This window comes from Chelonoidis abingdonii, chromosome 13 (genome assembly GCF_003597395.2).
Source record: "Chelonoidis abingdonii isolate Lonesome George chromosome 13, CheloAbing_2.0, whole genome shotgun sequence".
Lineage (NCBI taxonomy): Eukaryota > Metazoa > Chordata > Testudines > Testudinidae > Chelonoidis > Chelonoidis abingdonii.
Genome location: NC_133781.1, coordinates 17,892,843 through 17,916,681, shown reverse-complemented (window position 1 = coordinate 17,916,681; position 23,839 = coordinate 17,892,843). Strand labels below are relative to the sequence as shown.

Genomic DNA, 23,839 nt, shown 5'->3' with positions numbered 1-23,839 from the left:
CACAGTAAAACTAAAGGACCTTGTCTTCACCGTGTTTTACCTCAGGATAGCATTAGTTAGTTAACCTAAGATAAAAACCACTGCTTTTCAGCAGTGAAGACAAGCCCTAAGAGCAATGAGGACTTCAGTTTTATGTCTCATTTGCATCAGTGCATCCATCATAACTGCACCAATGAAGCCTTGGTATACTGCTGACTTAGAAGAAACAGTGCCACCTGCTGAATGACTAAAACCCTTTCTTGTAGTACCTGGGTTTTCCTTGGAGGTCTCCCATCCAAACTCACTAGATTGAACCCTGCTTAGATTGAGATTTGATGAAATCCTAGATTCAGGTGGGCTATATCACTTCAGTCCACCTAATGGCCTTGAAATGTTTGATAACAGAAAAGAGCTCAGCAAACTACAAAACTGATATTAATAGTGTTAACTAAATCTGTAGGAAACAAGACCTTTGATATCCCCTCCTCCCCCAGATTTGGCTGCAGGCTCAGTTTACTTACCTTTGACCACTTTGTATAATTTTTCATTAAGTAGCAGGAATATATCATCTGTTTATGGAATTGCTAAAGTACTGCCAGTTGATGAGAGGGGTTAAGAAATTACTTTCAAATTATCACTCTCTCCTCGAGGATTGTCAACAATTCTTGGAAAAAAAAAATAGCTTGTCAAGAGCTGGTGAAGCACCATACAGATGTTGACTTTTCACATTTCCAATCTGTCCAGAGCACCTAATTCTGTCAAGATTGCTTTGATTACGAGGAAATAAATTCACCATAGACCACAATCACGTCACTGGGAAAATGCTGGGGTCTGATCCTGCTTCTATTAAAGTTAATTGTCTTTAATGGGAGTGTGATCAAGTCCTTTTATATGGGCTTTGTCCTGATTTTGCTGCAAGAGGGGTGTTAATTTTATAAGCTTTGCTCACTCAGGACCTGATGCTCCACTACCTTGCATGTTGTGGAGTTGTTTATTCCTGAGTGACCTGGGCATAAAACGTGACCACTGGTGTGGCAATATTTTGCATTCACTCTGCAGGGGCATCAGTGACTACAACAAACATGAGGCCATGACATATCAACCCCCTGGATCTTTAGCTGCTCCCCGCTCTATACGGTGGTGATATCGATGGTCGTGTATTTTCAGGAGGGGGCCTCTGGGGCCTCACTACAATGAGTCTGACCTCACAGATTCTTCTAGTGGTGAACATGTAATGAGTCATGCCATTTTTCAGGAGTGTGAAGGGATGAATATATCCATCTGTGAGCGTGCATGCAAAATGTAGTTATGCAAATCATCATATGTGAGTGTGCATGACAGACTTGGAGCCTGAGATACCTTTGTGCAGGACTCTGTGTACTGTGCATGAATGTGCACAGATGGGTATAAGCCCACATGTGAGAGTGTGCCTCAGGGGGAGCCAAAGATACTGGCATGCTCACCTCTAACCCTCCACCTCCAGTGCTCCTTGGGATGTGGGCTCAGTGCAGGGGATGGGCAGGGTCAGAGGGGCAGCCCAGTCCAGGGGGTCCCCATCTGCAGCTGATTGTCTTGGCTCCCTGGAGGATGGTGTTAGGCTGTGGTGGCTCTCGCAGGGAGCACCGTAAGCTGGCTCGCCCCACTCAGAGGCACTCTAAGGCCGGCAGCCTGGCCACTGCGCCCACCAAGTCCGGCCCGGCCTGGCTCTTGGTAGAGCTCAGCTACTTGGGCCGCGCTAGGACCCAGAGGAAGCGCCTCCTCGCCCGGTACCCGTGCCGCACTAGGACCCCGCGGAGCTCTGCCGGCAGGGAGGGGAAGACAGAGCATGGCCGGGCAGAGTGGCCGGATGGAGCCTGAGCTGGAGCCCCGCGCGGGCCGCCTCTTCAGGTACAGGCAGCTGGGGGGCGGCCTGCGCTGGGCAGTCGGGCTCTAGGGGCCCTTAAAGGGGCAGCACCTCAGCCCCTGCCCCCCTGCTGCGAACGCCCCGGCATTGCGGGGAGGCGGGGGGTTAAAGGGCCAGTGTCGCCCCCACACACACGTGGACTGATAACGGGCCAGCGCCGCTTCGCCCCCGCAGGGGGGTCCCCCAGAGACTTAGGCAGCCCGGAGGGAAGGAGATTCCTTGCGGTGGCGCTGCCAGCAGGGAGTCTCCTGCCTCGTGACATGCTGTTGTGTTTGGACCTTGGCTGACATCTGTTGCCCCTTGGCAGTGGGCCTGGCGTAGGGACCCGGGCAGCCCTGCAGATCGCAGCCCCAGAGCAGGTGCCCGGCGTGGGCAGCTCCCCCTGCCAGCGTGCTTCAACCTCGACCTGCGGAGCCCCATCTGTGTGGCCATAGGCTAAGCTCAGGGTCTTGGCTTCCAGGCTCCCAGTGCCAGCCAAGGGGCCGGGTGCCGGGTGTGAATGTTGTGACACAGACACCTGCGTGCTGGGCACTCAGCTGCGGCACCCCCTTAGTGCACAAAAGCCCTTCACAAACTGTATTTGGTTCCGGCTTCTTGGACGAGGAAGGCAAGCTTGTTATCAGCCTCCTGAGCCAGCCAGAGAGAGGTGCTGTTGAGGAGGAAGAAAGGCCCAGGGAAGCAGAGCAGTCAATGGGAGCAGAGGGAAACCTTCCCATAGTTGGGGCCCTCCTTCCAGATGGTGCTGGGATTGCCTCTCGCACTGAGGTTATCTCTCTGGGGGAGGGAACTCCAGTTGCTGAGAAAAGGCAGGTGTTAGTAATGGGAGATTCGATCATTAGAAACTTAGATAGCAGGGTTTGTGATGACCGAGAGAACCGTATGGTGACTTGCCTGCCTGGTGCAAAGGTTGCGGATCTCTCGAGGCATCTAGACAGACTTATCTGTAGTTCTGGGGAGGAGCCGGTGGTCGTGGTACATGTAGGTACCAATGACATAAGGAAGGATATGAGAGATGTCCTGGAAGCCAAATTTAGGCTGCTAGGGAAGAGACTGAAATCCAGGACCTCTATGGTGACATTCTCAGAAATGCTCCCAGTTCCACGCGCAGGGCCAGGTAGGCAGGCAGAGCTCCAGAGTCTCAATGCGTGGATGAGACAATGGTGTAGAGAGGAGGGGTTTACGTTCATTAGGAACTGGGGAAACTTTTGGGATGAGGGAAGCCTATACAGGAGAGATGGGCTCCACCTAAACCAAAGTGGAACCAGACTGCTGGCACTAAACATTAAAAAGGTTGTAGAGCAGTTTTTAAACTAGGAGATGGGGGAAAGCCGACTGCTGCAGAGGGGCATGTGGCTCGGACACAGACTTCTTTTAGGGGAGAGTCTGATGATAGGGAATCTCCAGTTATAGTTAGGAACAGAGGACGGAAGAGGATAATGTAAGAGCCGGATCAGATGATAAACAGTCACATAAAAAAGAATCTAGCACATCAGAAAAGGGCAGACAAATAAACAGGGAAAAGTTTTTAAAGTGCTCGTACACGAATGCTAGAAGTCTAAATAATAAGATGAGTGAACTAGAGTGCCTTGTGATAAAGGAGGATATTGATATAATAGGCATCACAGAAACCTGGTGGACTGAGAGCAATCAATGGGACACAATCATTCCGGGGTACAAAATATATCGGAAGGACAGAACAGGTCCGTGCAGGGGAGGAGTGTCACTATATGTGAAAAAATGTAGATCAAATGAAGTAAAAATCTTAAGCGAATCCGACATGTTCCATAGAATCTCTATGGAGATAGAAATTTCATGCTCCTAATAAAATAACATAGGATCATATCGACCACACTGACCAGGACAGTAATAAGTGAGAATGAGAAATGCTAAGGGAAATAAGAGATGCTACAAAAATAAGAACCCATAATAGTGGGGGATTTCAATTATCCGCATATTGACTGGGAACGTTTCACTTCAGGACGGAAATGCAGAGATAAAATTCTCGATACTGAATGACTGCTTCATGGAGCAGCTGGTACAGAACCACAAGGGGAGAGTAACTCTAGATTTAATCCTGAGTGGAGCGCGGAGCTGGTTCAAGAGGTAACTATAGCAGAACCGCTTTGGAAATATGACCATCAGCATCCACAGCATTGCAGAGAAGACACCTCAACAGCTCAACACTGTGCATTTAATTTCAAAAGAGGAACTATCAAAAATGAGGGGGTTAGTTAAACAAAAGTTGAAAGGTACAGTGACTAAAGTGAAATCCCTGCAAGTTGCATGGGCCCTTTAAAGACACCAAATAGAGGCCCAACTTCAATGTATACCCCAAATTAAGAAACACAGTAAAAGAACTAAAAAAGAGCCACCATAGCTAACAACTATGTAAAAGAAGCAGTGAGAGATAAAAAGACTTCCTTTAAAAAGTGGAAGTCAAATCCTAATGAGGCAATAGAAGGAGCACAAACACTGCAGCTTAAAAGTGCAAGAGTGTAATAGAAAAGCCAAGAGGAGTTTGAAGAACGGCTAGCCAAAACTCCAAGGTAATAACAAAATGTTTTTTAAGTACATCAGAAGCAGGAAGCCTGCTAACAACAAGCTGTGGGCCCTTTGACGATCAAAATACAAAAGGAGCGCTTAAAGACGATAAGTCATGTGGAGAAACTAAATGGATTTTTGCTTCAGTCTTCACGGCTGAGGATGTTAGGGAGATTCCCAAACCTGAGCCGACTTTTGTAGGTGACAAATCGAGGAACTGTCACAGAGTAAGTGTCACTAGAGGAGGTTTGGAACTTAATTGATAAACTCAACATTAACAAGTCCCCAGGGACCAGATGGCATTCACCTAAGATTTCTGAAGGAAATGTGAAGTTGCAGAACTATTAACTAAGGTTTGTAACCTGTCCTTTAAATCGGCTTCGGTACCACAATGTCTGGAATTTAGTTAATGTAACGCCAATATTTAAAAGGGCTCTAGAGGTGATCCCGGCATTACAGACCGGTAAGTCTAACATCAGTACTGGGCAAATTAGTCGAAATAATGTTAAGAATAAATTGTCAGACACATAGAAAAACATAACTGTTGAGCAATAGTCAACATGGTTTCTGTAAAGGGAGATCGTGTCTTACTAATCTATTAGATGTCTTTGAGGGGTCAACAAATATGTGGACAAGGGGATCCAGTGGACATAGTGTACTTAGATTTCCAGAAAGCCTTTGACAAGGTCCCTCGCCAAAGGCTCTTACTAAATTAAGCGGTCATGGGATAAAGGGAAGGTCCTTTCATGGATTGAGAACTGGTTAAAAGACAGGGAACAAAGGGTAGAATTAATGGTAAATTCTCAGAATGGAGAGGGGTAACTAGTGGTGTTCCCCAAGGGTCAGTCCTAGGACCAATCCTATTCAATTATTCATAAATGATCTGGAGAAAGGGGTAAACAGTGAGGTGGCAAAGTTTGCAGATGGTACTAAACTACTAAGATATTTAAGACCAAAGCAGATTGTGAAGAACTTCAAAAAATCTCACAAAACTAAGTGATGGGCAAAAATGGCAAATGAAAATTTAATGTGGATAACGTAAAGTAATGCACATTGGAAAAAAATACCCCAAACATAAAACAATAGGAGGGGCTAGTTTAGCTACAACGAGTCAGGGAAAGATCTTGGCGTCATCGTGGATAGTTCTCTGAAGATGTCCACGCAGTGCGCAGAGGTGGATCAAAAAGCAAACCAGGATGTTAGGAATCATTAAAAAGGGGATAGAGATAAGACTGAGATATATTATTGCCCTTATATAAACCATGGTATGGCCCACATCTCGAATATGTGTACAGATGTGGTCTCCTCACTCAAAAAAGATATTCTAGCACTAGAAAAGGTTCAGAAAAGGGCAACTAAAATGCATTACCGGTTGGAGATGGGTCCCATACAAGGAAGATAAAGAGGCCTAGGCTCTTGCCTTGGAAAAGAGGAGACTAAGGGGGGTATGGTAGAGGTGTATAAAATCACGAGTGATGTGAGAAAGTGGATAAGAAAGTTATTTACTTATTCCCATAAGACAAGAACAGGGTCCACCAAATGAATTAATAGGTAGCAGGTTTAAAAAATAAAAGGAGTTCTTCTTCACACAAGCGCATAGTCAACTTGTGAAACTCCTTACTGAGGAGGTGTGAAGGAGCTGGGACTATAACAATGTTTAAAAGGGAACTGGATAAATTCATGGTGGCTAAGTCCATAAATGGCTATGTAGACAGGAGGGTAAAGAATGGTGTCCCTAGCCTCTGTTCATCAGAGGATGGAGATGGATGGCAGGAGAGAGATCACTTGATCATTGCCTGTTAGCTTCACTCCCTCTGGGGCACCTGGCATTGGCCACTGTCGGTAGACAGATACTACGCTAGATGGACCTTTGGTCTGACCCGGTACGGCCGTTCTTATGTAGGTGGACAGTGCCTAGCATTCCCCTGCCCTCCTTTTGGGCCTGCAGCATCAAGCAGCAGGAGCTTTGTTGGAAAGGAACTGCAGCCCAAATATTCTCCTAACATTTAATTTCCCCCAGCCCTGCTGAGCTGCGGGCAGCTCGGACGCGTGACCGCAAGGTTCCTCAGCACTCACACGGACAGAAGGACTTCATCCCCGATAGCTCGGAAGAACAGGCAGAGAGGCTGCACCGGTGTCGGGAGGAGCACTGGCAGCTCCTGGCAGAGGAGCGCGTGGAAAGGCTGTAAGTTCCTTCATCTGGGCTGAGATCCTGTTCCTCAGTGGCACCACTGCCCTTGGGGCTCTTGCTGACTCTCAGGACGATCAGAGAGAGAGTTCATCAGGGAGAAGTCATGCCCTGGATGCTAATGATCTATTTATGCTGATAGTACAGTGGGTTTCTATAGCACTGTTCATTCAAGGCTCTTGCAGGAATATATTAAGGCCTTATAACATCCCTGTGAGTTATCAACATATTTCCATTTTACAGATGGGTTAGTTGAGGCAGAAGGGTGACATAACTTATCTCCGCACACACAGCAAGCCCATGACAGAGCCCAAGACTCCTGTCTCCAAGTCACTAAAATGCACTTCCTTTTAGAGCCATGCTTCTCCTGCCAAGTAGCTCTTTGCTCCCTCTCTGCAGTTATAAAACATCCCCTACAAGAGCATGTGCTTTGCTCTGTGTGTTGGGTACCACAGAGTAGAGCGATTTCAGGAGCTGCAGAATGTTACTGTACTTTATGCTGTGGGCTCAGATGGGCAGCGTTTCTGGCAGGAGCACTTTTAGTCTCAAAGAACTCCTTCTGGAAGTTTGCAACTTCCTACCCTTCTGCCTTCTCACAGGCTGATGGAGAGAAAGGTTTGTTAAATCATTACATTGAGGGGGGAAAAAATGAAGGGGGGCTGATGTCTACTGATATGTGTGTTTGTTTTTTTTAACTTCTCAGGGGAAGTTTGGTGAAAGCTGAATGGAAGCCACTAGAGGGCATTGTGGAGCTGAAATCCCCTGCGGTAAGCGGTGATGCTCTATGAGTTTGACATGGTCGCCTCCTGCTGGCAAATGCAGATTGTCTGATTTTTAATTTGTGTCCCAGTGTGGGAGAGAGCCTGGCTCTGGGCAGGGGATGGCCCCAGCACATCACAGATTTATGCTTTTGTTCCCAGGGGAAGTTCTGGCACACTATGGGGTTCACAGAGCATGGAAAACAGTGTCTGCTGCCAGAGGAAGCCCTCTATCTACTGGAATGCGTGAGTAGGATGCCCAGACTGGAGGGCAGTGGATTCTTTTTGAATAACACCATTGCAGGGGCGATAGTAGCTGGGAAGGCAGAGAGAGCATTAAGGAACCTGCAGTAGGATCCTTCATCCTTCTCAATAATTCAAGATCCTCCACTTGTGTATGCTCTTCAGGACACAGTCTGAAACCACATGGCACATATTGGTCTCTGCTACAATCTGAATAAACAATTGTCTTCAAAAGGCCCAGTTCCTGAGGGACTGGCTGTAGGGGATAAGACACAAAACCTTTCAACTCTAGGCCACTGGTTCAAAGAAGAGCCAGGGCGCCTATGCCCTAAAGTAGCTGCCATCCCTTTCATGCTCTGGTGCAACAAGTCTTTCATTATTAAGGTTAGTGCCTGCAGTACAAGGAAATAAATAACTGTGAAATGCACAGGGCATGTCTGTCTTAGGGGCCAGCACTGCCCAGTGCTTTATTTGTGGCACAAAATCATATATTTATATCCTGGTGCATAATCCTTGATGTGGTTTTGGAACAAAATGTGTCCTTTATTAACTCTGTAGATGATGTGGGATATTAGGCACCAAATCAGCCCCTTCCAGGTGAGGCAGCTGAGGTATTGGTGTGTGAGGTGCATGTACATGTGTTTCCAGTGCTGTACTTGCTCTGTGGTTAAATGCCTGGCATACATTGCCAAACAGAAAGTCAGAGAGGGCTGAGAGAAAAGAGACCGGTTTCTTTTTCTTTACCTGGAGAATTCTCAGCCCTGATGCTCCCAGTTAAGGCTGGGTTGGCATTCTCTGATCTTGAGGGGCTTATGTCTTGCCATTGAGAAATCCTATCAGCTCAAGACCATCTATTCAAGTCTAAAGATGCGCTTGTTTTGTTCTGATAAACTGTTGAATTCAGGACAGCAGATGGTCTCACTCAAACCCTGATTTCAAGGGCTTTTTTCCTTTGGAGTTGTGATTTGCCAAGGGCTAGAGATCATAAGTGGCCTGATTTGAAAATGAAATTGTGCAGTTGGGCCGCTGGGCACAGAATCAAGTAGGTTTTAGAGACAGAAAAGACCTGCAAGATGCATCTACCCCATTTCATGGGGGAGACATATTTCCTAGTGCTTGGTAACTTGGTATTTTGTGGGCAAACAAATCAAGGTGGGAGAAGTTTAGCTTAAAATTAGCTAACGAGCAGGCTCCAACATTAGAGGGACCAAGGCTGAGAGAATCTGAATGTCCATAGCCATCTCTGAGGTCATTGGGGATTGTGGGTGCTCAGCATATCTCAAGAACTAGCCCAGGTTATTGCTAGTTATTTTTTGATTACATAGCAATGAATACACAGTTTATGCTCAAATAAATGTTTTAGTCTCTAAGGTGCCATAAGGACTCCTCATTGTTACATCAATGTGTGTGCTTGCATGGGAAGGCCCAGCTTAGTAAGTTTTGTTGCAGTGCTGACCAATGCTAACTCCACCCCATTAGACCCAATATAGAGGGAGCGTGCCACTGTGCACTTGAGAATGAGTTGGCATCACAGATTTGTAGGCGAGAAGTTGCATGAAAATAATTTGAAACTTAAGAAGCACCAAGCTGGAGTTTGAGTCAAAAGCAGCTGGATGCTGAGACCAGCTATTGAGACCACAAAGAAGGAATGGACATGGACCCTGCAGTACTGGTTTTCTGCAACCTGTGGTTCCTAAACTCAAGCTTCTATTTTTTAGGGATCTGTTCAGCTCTTTTACAGGGACCTGCCCTTGTCCATACAAGAAGCCTATGAGACCCTGCTGTCCCAAGGGACGGTGAACCTGCCGCAGTATCAGGTGTGCACAAAGGATTTGACACCAGTGGTGATTATTACAGTGGGTAAGGCGTGGGTACAACCCACCCATTGAAATGGTGGTGGGAGTCTACAATTTAGGGAGGGGGTTGAATTTATTTCACACCTCTTTCATCCACTGGTCTTCCTATTTCAGCTAAGCAGTTGTCTCCTTTGTTATCCTCTGGTGCTGGTTCTCTCCTTGCCCCTGGGATCTCTCCTATTCTAGGATTGCACAGAGCTTTACCCAGTGGGATACACAGAAGTAGCATCAGAACTAGATTAAGCTGATCATAGCCGTTTGTTCACTGTGCTGCTCCTGCTGTGGAACCAAGAGGTGTGATCTGCTAGGGACACAGAGGACAGGGCAAGGCAAAGCAATCTCTTATTCTGCAGCAGCAGCAAAGGCAAAGATTGAATCCTTCTGCAGAAACCCAGTTCTCCTCTATGCCCAGAAAGAATAGCAGAGTGAAATTGGCAAGGATTATGCCTGTTTTGCCTCTGCTGCTGGCCCTTGCCCGTTGCTAGGAAAACACTAGCAATGGCATCAGGACAGAGATCTTCAGATTTCTGAAATGCAGGATGCTGGAGGCAAACATAGGATCTCTGTGATCCCAATACTCCTCTTGATCACTCAAGTTTGCACTAGGTACAAACCATACGAAGTCCCTTCTCATTCCTTCAGTCTTATGGATAGTGAACATTCCACCACTGTATCACTGGAGGCCAAGGAGGCATTTGGTACTTTTTGGGTGCTGTAGCAAGCTGGGCATTTATACCAGTCAGATTCTCCATGTGGATGATCACTCCTACAGCTATGCTGGCTCAAGCTATGCAGAGTCCCAACCAGAGTTGTGGTGCTTTGGCATCTAATGAATTTTTACTCATATGATCTCTCTTGTATTTTTTGTGGAGGAGAATGCTGGAGACTAGGCACATGTTGTGCTTAGCTGTCTTTGGTCTGAATCAGCCATTCTGATAGTATCTCAGTCAGCTTGCCATATGAAACAAAAAGAGATTTTTTTAAGGTGATCATTTAACATTCTTGATTTTCTTTGCTCTTTTAAGGTGTTCAGCCACTTGAAGAGACTGGGTTACATTGTGCTGAGATTCTGCCCCAGGTATCTGGCTTTTCCTTTCCTCACCCCTCCCCTTTGCTGTCTTTCAGAAGCCATGCTGGAATGCCCTAGATGTACGGCAAAGAGGAGGTGCTCTTCTCTACTAGGCTCCCCTCTGCTATAGTGGGCTTGCTTCTTCAGATCCTCTGCTCCAGCACATGAAGCTTAGAAATCTTTGTAGGTGTCTGGGAATCTCTAGATGTGATTCTTAGTTGGCAGACGAAGCCTGAGCTGAGCCAGTAATTCACCTGTATGGTGGAAGCCATGATCATTCTTCCTCCTCCCCTCAAACTATCTGTTCCTTGGCTTTAAACATTCAACGGCTCCTCAGCCTCAAGGAATGTATTATCATTGGCTTGGTCCAATGGACAGAGAGTCAGGAGACCTGGATTCCATTCCCAGCTCTGCCACTGGCCTGCTGTGATCTTAGACAAATCACTTCACCTTCCTGTCCCTCTGTACCTTTGTCTGGTCTAGTTAGACTAAAAGCTCTTGGGAGCAGGGGTTGTCTCTTGCTTGTCTTTGTACAGCACCTGGCCTGATAGGGCCCTGATCTTGTTTGGGACCTGTAGGCACTACCATAATACAAATAATAATGATAGTAAGTCTATTATGAGGTAACATTACTATGATCTGCAGCACTTACACTGTAAGCTCTCTGGGGGCTCTTTTTGTTTGCTCTTTGTACAGTGTCTAGCACTATGGGGCCCTCATCCATAACTACTAGTGCCCCTAACTGCTCCTGCTGTATGTATAATAAATAATGGTCACTGAGACCTGCAGGTGGCTCCCCCCTTCTTCTCCTTATAGAGAGAAATCAGCTGGCTGAATTGAGGCTCTCCAGCCCTCAGGACCCTATAGGGTTTTTTCCCTTTTACCTCTTGGATGCTCTAATTCCATGTAAGCATCCCACATTTGAGCCTTGAGACATGCATCCCTGCAGCCCATTGGCTCGGATGAAGTGGAGCAGCCTCTGAGTGTGCCTTGCATTCCGGCACTTCAAGGGTTATGCACCAGAAACAATACACACTTTCTTATTGTTCAGCTGGGAAGTGGGCAGATGTGAGTGAAGGGACTGGACTGCGGGGTGGGGAAGATTCTTTCTGCTGGCCTAGTTCTTGCAGCAGTTTCCATACCCAGTGAGAAGCTTTTGCTGTTACATTTTCCTATGGCTTTAATTGGAAGAGTTTTTCTAACACTGCCAATCTGTCTCTCTCCCTCAATCCCTTTGTCTCTCTGCCTCATTACAGTGCTGTCCCATCTCAATACGAGAGGCAGCTGAACCTGGACAGTTATTGCAAGAGCTCTGGAAAACGCCATCACAAAAGGAAGAGGAGCTCCAGCCCCTGGTAAAGGAAAACAGACGAATTGTGGCAAGCCCTTCATGGACTAACTCATTCCCCATGTTCTGATCCACAGCTCAAAATGTTGCTCGCTGCCCATTCCATCTTAGGGCAAGAAACAAACAGATCACCACCAGCCTCATCCTGTTGGTCCCTGCAAGCCGTCTAAGGTGCTGGTGCTGAGTTTAGTAATCTGACCGAATGTCATTGGAAACAGCATTCAAGTGATCAGGTCCCAATCAATTCACAACACATCTTTTACAATGGATGCATTCATAGCTTTTTTTCCCCTCCCCATGCCCTCTCTTCCTCCAGTGTTGTCTTCGAGCCCCGGCTTGTACATAACCTATGTCACTACAACATCTCCTACCCCTCTTCTCCCAGGTAAATTGAAAGCAGCTGTTTCATTTCCACCCAAATACTGCAGAGGTCGTAGTGACCCTTTGCAATGCATCCCCCTTATCACATCCACTCTTCACAACGGCTGAACTGAGCTAGGGGGAAGATTGTTGGGTTAGTCCCATCTGCTGATGGTGGTCAGTTTGTGAGATCCTTGAGTGGAAAGAGAGAGGTCTCTATATTAGAAGCAAATTGCAGGAAACTCCTCTCTCCCTTTTCACATCTAAAGAAATAAGGCACCATTAAAGGAGCTCCGAAAAAGCACTGATCAGCAGCCACTGAAGAACGACGCCTTTTAGTGTTAATTCTGCTATGGTTAAGCTCTTTAGGGCAGGGACCAGTTGTTTTGTTCTGTGTTTGTGCAGCACCTAGAAGAAGGGTGTCCATGATGGCAGCCTGGAGCTGCTACCGTAATGAAAATAATAATACAGTATCATTTATTAACACAATTAGCAGTAGGTGGCACCACAGACTTAGAAACAGGGAAGGGCAGAATAAGCAGTCTAGGTCACTCCTGGTGCGGAAGTATCTTTCAAACACGGTGCAGTAGAGGTTATGATGCAATTTCAGAAAGCCATTACAGGTAAAACTGTGGACTTACGAACTAGCCTCTCAGGTCTAGAGACCTGGGATCAAATCTTGTGTAACAGTTTCAGCCTAGTAACTGGAGAATTTTATATGTGTTTTAAACCCACTCCATTCCATTGGTACATTTGCTCAGGGCTGGAATAGCAGAGGTGGGGGCTGCTGGACAGGCTTGAGGGCATGGGCAGAACTGTGTGGGGAGGAACCAAGCTGGGAATAGCAGGGGATGCCCTACGTCAGGACTGTGGTGCGTTTACAGAGCTGTGGGGGACACATGCATTGCATTTTCTGCTTCTGTGTTTGTCTTTAGCCAGCACTATCCATCCATCACTCTGAGAAGCACCAAAATGCTGCAGAATACTTCACGCAAGCAAAAAGACCATAGTTCTAAGGAAGAGCCTGTTAATCAGCATGTGCAGGCCTCTTCCTGGGCTCCTAGCCTTCTCCCCTTTTCATGCTCAGGAACCACGGTGTTTTTGTTACCCATGGAGGGGGGGCAAAATTTGCTGAAAGGACTTTGAGGGAGCAAAATTCTAAATTTAGTCCCTTTTTCTGTTTTAAGGTTACAAGGCAAGAAACTGAAGGCATCTGGGAATCCTCCAGAAGGTGAAGGGACCTCAGAAAAGGCCAGTGACAGCAGTGGTGGTCCCAGTCACCCAACGTCTGAGGGGAGCTGTTTGTCAGAGAAGTTAAAAGAATCAGATCCTGCCAGTGGAGAGGGGGAGTCAGCCCAAGTTCCCACTGATGCAGTACAACTCGGCAAGCCCCCCATTCACTCACAGTCTCAGGCTGGAGACTGTGAGAAGGCTGCTGGGGACAGCTGCAGAGACACCCACCTGCCCCGCTGGGACTTCACCAGAATCGCCTTCCCCAACATGGCTTCTGACTGCCCACACACCTTCCTGCCACAGCCTGACGAGAGACTGCTCCCGGAGAATGTAGCTGGGCGGGAGGCCGATGCCACCCACTGGCGCAAGCTGGTCAACCAGAAGCGTGAGAAGTTGTCACGAAAGGAGCGGGAGCAGCGGGAGAGGGAGAGCAGATACAAGAGCAGTGTCAATGCGGACAGGGAGGTGAGGTGCTGCTCCAACTGGCAGGAATACAAGGAGCTTCTGAAGCAGAGGAGCCAGCGGAGGGCAGGGAGGTGGCCTTCGCACCTGTGGGACCAGCCTGTCACCCCACTGGTGAAGCCGGATCAAGTAGCCTCAGCAGGTATCTGACTTGGAAGAAAAGAACTTAACGCATCTTGGCCAATCGGTGACCCACATGGGGGTGTCATGATCCTTTGCGAGTATGCTGGGGAAGGGATTGCTCACCATGGACCACCTGGGAGCAATTGGAGGGAACAGAAGGAAGGAAGATGTAGGCTGAATATCAGAACAAACATCCTAACTATGAGAGGGAAGAGTTACCTATGGGAAGCAGAGGAAGCCTCATGGCATCGGCCTGGGCGAGCAGAGTATGGAATGGCCCTGCACTGGCCACGGGAAAGACTAGATGACACTTTCCATCTCTCCTTCTGTGACCCATTAGGCTGTTTTTCATCTGGAATTAGGGGGGAGAAGGGTAGTCCCTGCTGTCACTTAGCTTGTGTATTTGCCCAGGCAAGTTAAGCAAAGGAGACAGGGGAAGTAAAAATCATTGAAGTAGCAAGAGGAGGGGAGGGTGATGTGGCTGCCTTGTCGAAAGAGGGCAGCTCAGAAGGGAGGTGCAGGAGCAATCCAAGTCTAACCTGGGCTGTGCGTGAGTGTAGAGAAGACCTCACAGACTGAACTAAAGAGTCTGAACTTTTCCTGTTCTTTCTTCCACCAGCTGCTGTCCTCCAGCAGATCAGTGTGCTGCAGCCTTCCCACATCCTGGATGGAGCCTCCTGGTTAGTATTGAGCCAGTAGATTCTAGGGAAAATGGGTCTAACTCAACAAAACATTGTCCTTCCTCATGCGATGTGTTCTCCACAATGGCTTTAGAAATGCCTAATGTACCTGGCTCATGGGAGCAAATGGTACTTCCCAGTGCTCCTCCCATGGGTTGGGTACATCCTTACTGAGGGGCTGACATGTACATGCAATGCCCTGTCACCATGCAGGAGCTGCAGCGGAGTCAAGCAGCAAATCAGTTATGCTCCAGGCTGATTACAGCATTGGTGTATAAGCTCTCATTAGACTGCATGGACAAAGTCCATCATACTGCAGTGAACCTTTCATCCCTTACATTCCCTCTCTGCCTTGAGGCCTACTCATTTCATAGGCTTCCAGTGCTCCATCAATGTGTGTATTGGCCCTGGGATGCTCTTCCATCCCAGCTGCAGGCTCAGGAGTTGAATGAGATTTTAAAATCTAATCCCCCGACCTTCTGGCTCTGCTCCTATCTGGGACGAGTTGTGTGATGGTTTTGCACAGGTCTGTGGTACACAAACACTGCACACTAGTAGTTTGCACTAGTGCTATGATGCAGATGGGTGTCCAAGCAGCCTGCTTTGTATTTGGATCTATTGGACTGTGCATCTCTGCTTGTGGTGCCTGTACCATGGGGCACAGAGAGAGAGTAGCATGCAAGGTGTGGGTGCTGGAGCTGGCCCATTAGAGCACAGGCCTTGCATCGGGAAGCTGTGTGTGGTTCTCCACTTCACATGGAAACTGTGCTAGTTGGTTAAGGAGTTGCTCTGTAGTGGGGGCTTGATCCCAAGGGGGCTCATCATCTTTTAGGCTGAAGCATTTAGGGCCTTATCCAAAGCCCACTGACATCAGTGGGAGTCTCTACATTAACTTAAATGGATTTTGGATCAGACCCTTCCAAAATAACTCCTGGACTGGCTGTTTTGCCTAAGAAGGAAGATTCTAAATGGTTCCTGGGAGGCAAAGGACCTAGGGTTTTAGGTAGGCCAACTTAAAGACTTTGTCTTGCTCCTTGCTCTGATGCATCTGCAGCCTTGGAGGTGTCAAGAGTCCTGTGATGTGTCATTCCAAGCATGCATGTGTATCTCATCCCACAGGCTGCAGGAGGATATGGAGGGCATGAAGATAGACTTCAGTGTGTATCAAGCAGATGCAGTTGCCAACTTCAAGAAGAACAACCCTGGGAAGCCTTATGCCAGGATGTGTGTGCGGAGGTACTGGCCATGTACCCTGGCTGTTATTAATGAGTGCTTCTGTGTGCAATTATTTGAAATGCCCTGTATTGCTGCTATGGAAAGTTAAACCCTCGTGCAAAGTTACTGACTGCAGGATCTTGTGTATTTGCTGGATTATCAGGCAGTCATCATTTAAAATGGTCCTGCCAAGGTTTTCCCACTATTTTCTCCCCCACCTTGTTGGAATCTGGTGCCTGGTCACCCTCCACTCCAGCCTCAGACCCGGACCCTACTTTGGGTTGTCATCATATTGCAGCTAAATGGTGCTGGTATTATTATTTAGTATTTTTATTACGACTGCACTTAAGAGTCCCGGACATGGCCCAAGACCTCATCGTGCCAGACACTTTACAAACATAGAACAAAAAGACAGTCTGTGCCCCAAAGAGCTCACTATTTAAGTAGAAACAAGAAATAACTATATACTGTTTAACTGAGGTACCATGTCCTGGTTCACAGAGGCTGTTGGTAACTGGCTTCCCAGAGCAAGTAGCAGCTAGACAGAAGGACCAGAATATTAACCCTTTGGCTCTGGTCCTGCAGTGAGCCCTGTGCAGCAGATCCCTCAGCCTGTGCAAATCTCCAAGGGCTCCATATGGGTATAGGGCTGCACCTGCCTAAAACTTATTGCAGGATCAATACCATGCAGATTGGTTGAAACTGTAAAAAAAGAACAGAATTATTGGACACATAGATGAGCTCGACATGTTGGAGAAGAGTTAACATGGCTTTTGTAAAGGGAAATCATGTCTCCCCTGTGTTGTATTCTTTGAAGGGGTCAACAAATGTGGGCAAGGATGATCCAGTGGGTATAATGTACTTGGCTTTCCGAAAGCCTTTGACAAGATCCCTCACCAAAGGCTCTTAAGCAAAGTAGGCAGTTCTAGGATAGGAGGGTCCTGTCATGCATCAGCAAGTGGTTAAAAGAGAGGAATCAAAGGGTAGGAATTAGGGCTGTCAAGCGATTAAAAAAATTAATTGTGTGATTAATCACATACCATTTTATTTAAATATTTTTGGATGTTTTCTACATTTTCAAATATACTCATGTCAATTGCAACACAGAATACATAGTGTACAGTGCTCATTTTATATTTATTTTTGGTTACAAGTATTTGCACTGTAAAAAACAACAGAAATAGTATTTTTCAATTCACAAAATACAAGTACAATCTCTTTATCATGAAAATTGAACTTACAAATGTAGAATTATGTTTAAAAAAAACAAACAAACCACTGCATTCAAAAATAAAACAATGTAAAATTTTAGCGCCTGCAAGTCCACTCAGTCCTACTTCTTGTTAAGCCAATCGCTCAGATAAACAAGTTTGTTTACATTTGCAGGAGATAATACTGCCTGGTTCTTGTTTACAGTTCACCTGACAATGAGAACAGGTGTTCTCATGGCACTGTTGTAGCTGGAATCGCAAAATATTTGTGTGCCAGATGCAGTGAAGATTCATGTGTACCTTCATGCTTCAGCCACCATTCCAAGAGATATGTGTCCATGCTGATGATGGGTTCTACTCGATAAGAATCCAAAGCAGTGTGAACCAACGCATGTGCATTGTCATTATCTGAGTAAGATGCCACCAGCACAAGGTTGATTTTCTTTTTTGGTAGTTCGGGTTCTGTAGTTTCTGCATTGGAGTGTTGCTCTCTTAAGACTTCTGAAAGCATGCACCACACCTTGTCCCTTTCAGATTTTGGGAGGCACTTCAAATTCTTAAACCTTGGGTCAAGTGCTGTAGCTATCTTTAGAAATCTCACATTGGTACCTTCTTTGCGTTTTGTGAAATTTACAGTGAAAGTGTTCTTAAAATGAACAACATGTGCAGAGTCATCATCCGAAACTGCTATAACACGAAATATATGTCAGAATGTGGGTAAAACACAGAGCAGGAGACATACAGTTCTCAAGAAGTTCAGTCACAAATTTAATTAATGCACTATTTTTTTTTAATGAGCGTCATCAGGATGGAAGCATGTCCTCTGGAATGGGGGCCAAAGCATGAAGGGACATACGAATGTTTAGTATATCTGCCATGTAAATACCTTACAATGCTGGCTACAAAAGTGCCATGCAAATGCCTGTTCTCACTTTCTGGTGACATTGTAAATAAGAAGAGGGCAACATTATCTCCTGTAAATGTAAACAAACTTGTTCATCTTAGTGACTGACTGAACAAGAAGTAGGACTGAGTGGACTTATTGGCTCTGAAGTTTTTATATTGTTTTGTTTTGGAGTGCAGTTACGAAACAAAAAAAGTATACATTTGTAAATTGCAATCTCTTTGTCATGACAAAGAGATTGCACTAGTACCTGCAGGGCCGGTGCAACCATTTAGGCAAACTAGGCAGCCGCCTAGGGCTCCTAGTGGTTGGGGGCGCCTAAAAGCCCCCTCAGGTGAGGAGGTGGAGGTGAGCTGGGTGGGGGGTGCGCGGAGAGGGTTGCCTGCAATAACGATGGGGGGGGGCGCACAGGGGAATGGCTCCCCGCCCCAGCTCACCTCCGCTCTGCCTCTTCTGCTGAGCACACAGCCCAGCTCTAAGTCTCCTCCAATCAGCGCTGCAAGCCTGGGCGGGGAGGAGAATTAGAGCAGCCCCGACGTGCTCAGTGGAGGAGGCAGAGCCGAGGTGAGCTGGGGTGGGCTACTCAGGCAGGGTTAGCTTCCGCAGGAGGGCTCCCCATGCAGGGTTAGCTGCCGGGGGGAGGGGGGAAGAGGGGAAGTCTCCCCAAGCAGGGTTAGCTGCTGGGGGGAGGGGAAGAGGGGAAGTCTCCCCATGCAGGGTTAGCTGCCGGTGGGGGGGAAGAGGGGAAGTCTCCCCATGCAGGGTTAGCTGCCGGGTCGGGGGGAAGAAGGGAAAGTCTCCCCAGGCAGGGTTAGCTGCCGGGGGGGAGAGAGGTTAGCTGTCGCGGTGGCGGGGTACTGCTGTGGGGGGGGGGGGCTCCCCGGGTGGGGGGCTGAGTTAGCTGCCTTGGGGGGGCGGGGTTAGCTGGGGGGGCGCAAGGTGGAAGTTTCGCCTAGGGCATGAAACTTCCTTGCACCGGCCCTGAGTACCTGTATGACGTGAATTGAAAAATACTATTTCTTTTGTTTATCATTTTTACAGTGCAAATATCTATAATAAAAAACACACAGTTTGATTTAAATGACAACACATAATACAATATATATGAAAACGTAGAAAAACATCAAAAATAATTAATTGCAATTGGAATTCTATTGTTTAACAGTGCAATTAAAACTGCAAATAATCACGATTAATTTTTTTGAGTTAATTGCGTGAGTTAATTGTGATTAATTGACAGCCCTAGTAGGAATAAATTATCAGTTTTTCACAGTGGAGAGAGGTAAATAGCAGGGTCCCCAAGGCGCTGTTCAACACAGTCATAAATGATCTGGAAAAAGAGGTAAACTGAGGTGGCAAGGGTTGCAGATGATACATTATTCAAGATTGTAAAGGTTGTCCGGGTAATAAAATGGCAGATAATTCAATATTGATAAATGCAGAGTATTCCACGTTGCCAAACATAATCCCAACTATACATACAAAATGATGGAGTCTAGAATAGCTGTTGCTGCTAAAGAAAAAGATCGTAGAGTCATCATGAATTGTTTTCTGAAAACATCTGCTCAGTGTGCAGCAGTCAAAAAAGGTTGCAGAATGTTAAGAACCATTAGGAAAGGGATAGATAATAAGACAGAAAATATCATAATGCCACAATATAAATCCATTGTACGCCCACGTCTTGAATACTGCATGCAGTTCTAGTCATTCCATCTCCAAAAAGATATAGTAGAAGGGGGAAAAAGTACAGAGAAGGGTAACAAAAATGATTAGGCGTATGGAACAACTTCCATCTGAGGAGAGAGTAGAAAATCTGGAACTGTCCAGGTTAGAAAAGAGACAACTAAGGGAGAGGGGGAGGGGGGATATGATGGAGGTCTATAAAATCATGAATGGTATGGAGAAAGTGAATAAGGAAGTGTTATTTCCCCTTCACTTAACAAGAACTAGGGGTCATGCAATGAAATTAATAGGCAGCAGTTTTAAAACAATATAAGTACTTCTTCAGGTAACGCACAGTCAACCTGTGGAACTTGGTGCCAAGGGATGGCCAAAGGATAACTGGGTTCAAAAAGGAATTAAATAAGTTCATGGAGGATAGGTCCATTAATGGTTGTTAGCCAAGATGGTCATGGATGTAACCCCACGTTATGAGTTTCACTAAATTTCTGACTATCAGTAGCTGGAATGACAACAAGGAATGGATCACTTGATAAATTGCCCTGTTCTGTTCACTCTCTCTGAAGCATCTGGCACTGCCACTGTTTGAAAACAGGATTCTAGGCTAGATGAACAATTGATCTGACCCAGTATGGCTGATCTTATGTTCATATTAAATATGAGGGAAGCCCTTTTCCGAGCCTTGGAGTGTTTTTTCGCTGCTTTGTGGGTGTCTCTGATAGGCAAGACTCACCAAGGTGGCTGGCATTGTAAATATTCCTACGATTTGAGAGACTAGCTTTCTTCCTTTTGCAGGTTTGACGAGCAGATCCCATCCCTGCGGGCAGTGAAGCAGCTTGCCTATCAGAGTGAGGATGTCCCAGTGGTCTTTGCACTGGTGGACAATGGAGACATTGCTTTTTACTCTTTCAAGGAGTTCAAGCTGCCTGTTGATGTTTATCACTGAAGTTACCATTCCTTGAAGAAATGGCTTTGGGGCAAAGGGTGAGGGACTTTACTCAATACTTAATTTCCTGATTCATGGACTATTATATCAAATAGAATCTCTGATAACCAGTCTGCGTGCAGGAGGGATAACCATCTTATCCACTGCTACAGGCCTCAGCCAGCTAAGAACTAGCTCATTCGTAAAAGCAAGATACACTTCAAACAAACAAGTATGATGTTCTGTGCTTTAGCTGGGCACTGCCTCGCTGGAGTGCTGCTTTGTTCTTTAAGCCACTGGTTCTCCAGCTCTTACGTCCTATGGACCACTTACCTATGACATTTTCTCAGTCCTTGTGGGCCTGTAGAACAAACTTCACTGGAGATCCACACATGGTATTCTGAGAACCACTGGCCAGGCCAGTCTGAATACAACATATGAATGGTTTAAGAACTACTGCTGTAGATCAATCGGACTCATAAGCTAATCAGGTCAGTCAATGGTATAGCAAGCCTCTGTTACTCTACTGCACCAGCACCCATCTATTAAAATCTTTAGCAAAGTATTGGTGTGATCAGGAGCGGCGCCAGGGTTTTTGGCGCCCTAGGCGCAGGGCCGGCTCACCGGTCCCGTGGCTCCAATGGACCTCCTGCAGGCGTTCCTGCGGAGGGTCCGCTGGGCCCGCAGCTCCGGTGGACCTGCTCGGAGCCGCGGGACCAGCGGACCCTCCACAGGCACGCCTGCGGGAGGTCTACCGGAGCTGTCTGTCACCCTCCCAAATCCTGGTGCCCTAGGTGACTGTCTAGGTCACCTAAATGGAAGCGCCAGTCCTGGGTGTGCTAGAAGTAAAGGCAAGGCAACAGAACTCTGCTACAGAAATGATGATGCTGGCTTTGCCTTGGTATTTGTATGCCAGCAGGAGATCGTAGTCCTGGGCGAAAGCTCCTTGCCAGTGATCCTCAACCTTATAGAGCTGCTTTGTAAGCCAGTGGAGTCACAGAGAGCCATGAAGTCACTGCAGAGGAACATGCTAACGTTGTATTATGTGTTTGTGTTGACGTGTCATTGCAACACAGCGTCATCTCCTATTAAAACTACAGCACACAGCGCCAAGACATCTCATCATTACAATAGTGTGACCCCCTGTTTCCATTTGGTGCCCTTTCTCCTGGATGCAGGTACGTGTTTCTCACTCTCTCTTGCAAGTGAGAGAAGCTCTGATTAAATCTGCAACTTCCCCATAAGCTGAGCCTGGTAGTTCCGTGGGTCTAGTGCTCCAGGCTGAGGATCACTGTCCTATAACATTGACGGTATCACCCAATTGCCTTCCAACTGTCGTCAGCATGGGAATCCTCCCCCTGAATCTCCTGATACCAAACTTTCTTTAACTTCTATGCAAAAATGCCAATGTGACTAGTGCCAGAAAGTCTTGGTCTGTGGCTAAAAGGGACTCCTAACACTATTGTGCTCAGGGTGCAGCTTTCTTAAGAAGTGTTACAGCAAATGTTTTAGATGCATTTTATTTGATACAGAATGTTTTGGTGGGTTTTTTTGGGGGGTTGAAGGCTAAAGCAATAAAAAAGCATTTTCCAACAATGCAAGCCCCTGAGTGTGGGTATTTATTTATTAGTGTTTCTGAGAAAATGGATCTGTAGTGCCTTGTCCTGTGAGAGGGCAGCCTGTGGAACTGCGCTGTCACTGAATGCAGTCATACAGAGCCAGAGTCCCTGTGAGTCCATGCACGGTCCTTGGAGCATGGAATCTTAATGCTGTGCCACTGTAAGCATGGCATGTCTTCCTTGTGTAGTGCCAAATGTGCCACAGTGCAATGGCAGAGCCTCTTGCCCTGATTGCTTTGTGTATCCCTGTGATTAGTTAACAAGTTGGCCCAAGTCATCAGCTGGTGTAAGTGGACATAGCTGCACTGACTTCAGTAGAGAAGATGCTGATTTGCTCCAGCTGGAGTTCTGACCTAATATTTACCCTCTTTCTCTCCTGTACCCCCCATGAACCTTCCTAGTCACTAGAAGGAAATAAGGGTGCCTCTGTCTGTTTTGGGGATAGGGTGACCAGACAGCAAGTGTGAAAAATCGGGACAGGGGCTGGGGGGTAATAGGAGCCTATATAACAAAAAGATCCAAAAATTGGGACTGTACCTGTAAAATCGGGACATCTGGTCACCCTGTTGGGGGATGTGAAGGGCTGGACAAGGTCGGTGGCTCCATTCTGCTCATTCAGCATTCTTGCATGTTTCAGGCAGGGTGGGGAGAGCTCCTGTGATCTGCCTGTTCTCAGATAGAGCAAAAAAGAGCTCCAGATTTATCCCTGGAGTTAAGCAGACCCAACTCCCGTTGACTTCAAAGGTCCACTTTCTTACTTTTGCTTTCCAAGGCAAAATTTGATGGACTTCACAAGAGCTATGGGATGAGTTTTGCTGGAGTAGACAAGACTCTCTGACTCAGCACAAAACAATTACAGTCTAATAACCACTTTGGGGAGGATTGAGAAACTAGCTGTATTGCTCAGCTGCTTTGGATGCTTGTGTGAGAATTGGAGCACAAAGCAGATGGATATCCAGACTCTCCTCCTGCCCGTTTCACTGAACAATCTGACGTTGCAGCAAGCTGGCAGAAGGGGGCTAGAAAGGGGCATATTAATTATAATCTCTTTTGAAATACTGATGAAAAGTGGCCACTTTGTGGAATTTGTCCCATAAGGTCAATGCCTGTTGCAGCATCATACCATTGCAACCTAAAAAATTGGACTGCTATTTTGCAGCATTGTGGCATGATAGCATGTATTTTGGACCAGTTAATGTCCCCTCACATTAGGACATGGGTTCTCTTCAGCAAAATTGTGATGAAGCCACATACCTTGATGTTTCTAGCAATCCTGGTGCTTCTACCCATGTGACCTTTCCAAGGGTGCTGACTAGAGTGTGTTCCACTTTCTCTAAAGGTTTACAAAAACAACAAAAAAGTGAATGATAGGCAGGGTCATTTCCTGTGTCTAGTTTCACTATTCATGCGAACACAGAAGTCCTCATACTACTGGAGCTGTCTGTAAAAAAGCAAGATGAAAAGGACAGAATCCCATAGAGGAATGGCGCATTCAGCCAGGACCGGCGCTAGGGGTTTTAGCACCCTAGGCGCACGGCAATT

General features: G+C 46.7%; 1 protein-coding gene across 1 annotated transcript; it reads left to right on the top strand.

Moving 5' to 3' along the window:
- The first annotated feature begins 1,777 nt into the window (after positions 1–1,777).
- Positions 1,778–22,272, top strand: TSEN54 (tRNA splicing endonuclease subunit 54). Its single transcript, XM_032792918.2, has 11 exons — positions 1,778–1,866; positions 6,444–6,608; positions 7,315–7,378; positions 7,532–7,615; positions 9,331–9,429; positions 10,494–10,546; positions 11,794–11,892; positions 13,433–14,082; positions 14,683–14,743; positions 15,863–15,979; positions 20,549–22,272. Exons 1-11 carry the CDS (start codon positions 1,805–1,807, stop codon positions 20,697–20,699), a joined length of 1,605 nt encoding a protein of 534 aa, XP_032648809.1. The 5' UTR covers positions 1,778–1,804; the 3' UTR covers positions 20,700–22,272.
- Positions 22,273–23,839: the final 1,567 nt, after the last annotated feature.

Excerpts from the sequence above, each read along its gene's own strand:
- TSEN54 (XM_032792918.2), top strand. The coding sequence starts at position 1,805 with ATGGCCGGGCAGAGTGGCCGGATGGAGCCTGAGCTGGAGCCCCGCGCG. Across the intron at positions 10,547-11,793 it reads GTGCTGAGATTCTGCCCCAG|TGCTGTCCCATCTCAATACG; the intron begins GTATCTGGCTTT and ends GCCTCATTACAG. Across the intron at positions 14,083-14,682 it reads GGATCAAGTAGCCTCAGCAG|CTGCTGTCCTCCAGCAGATC; the intron begins GTATCTGACTTG and ends TTCTTCCACCAG.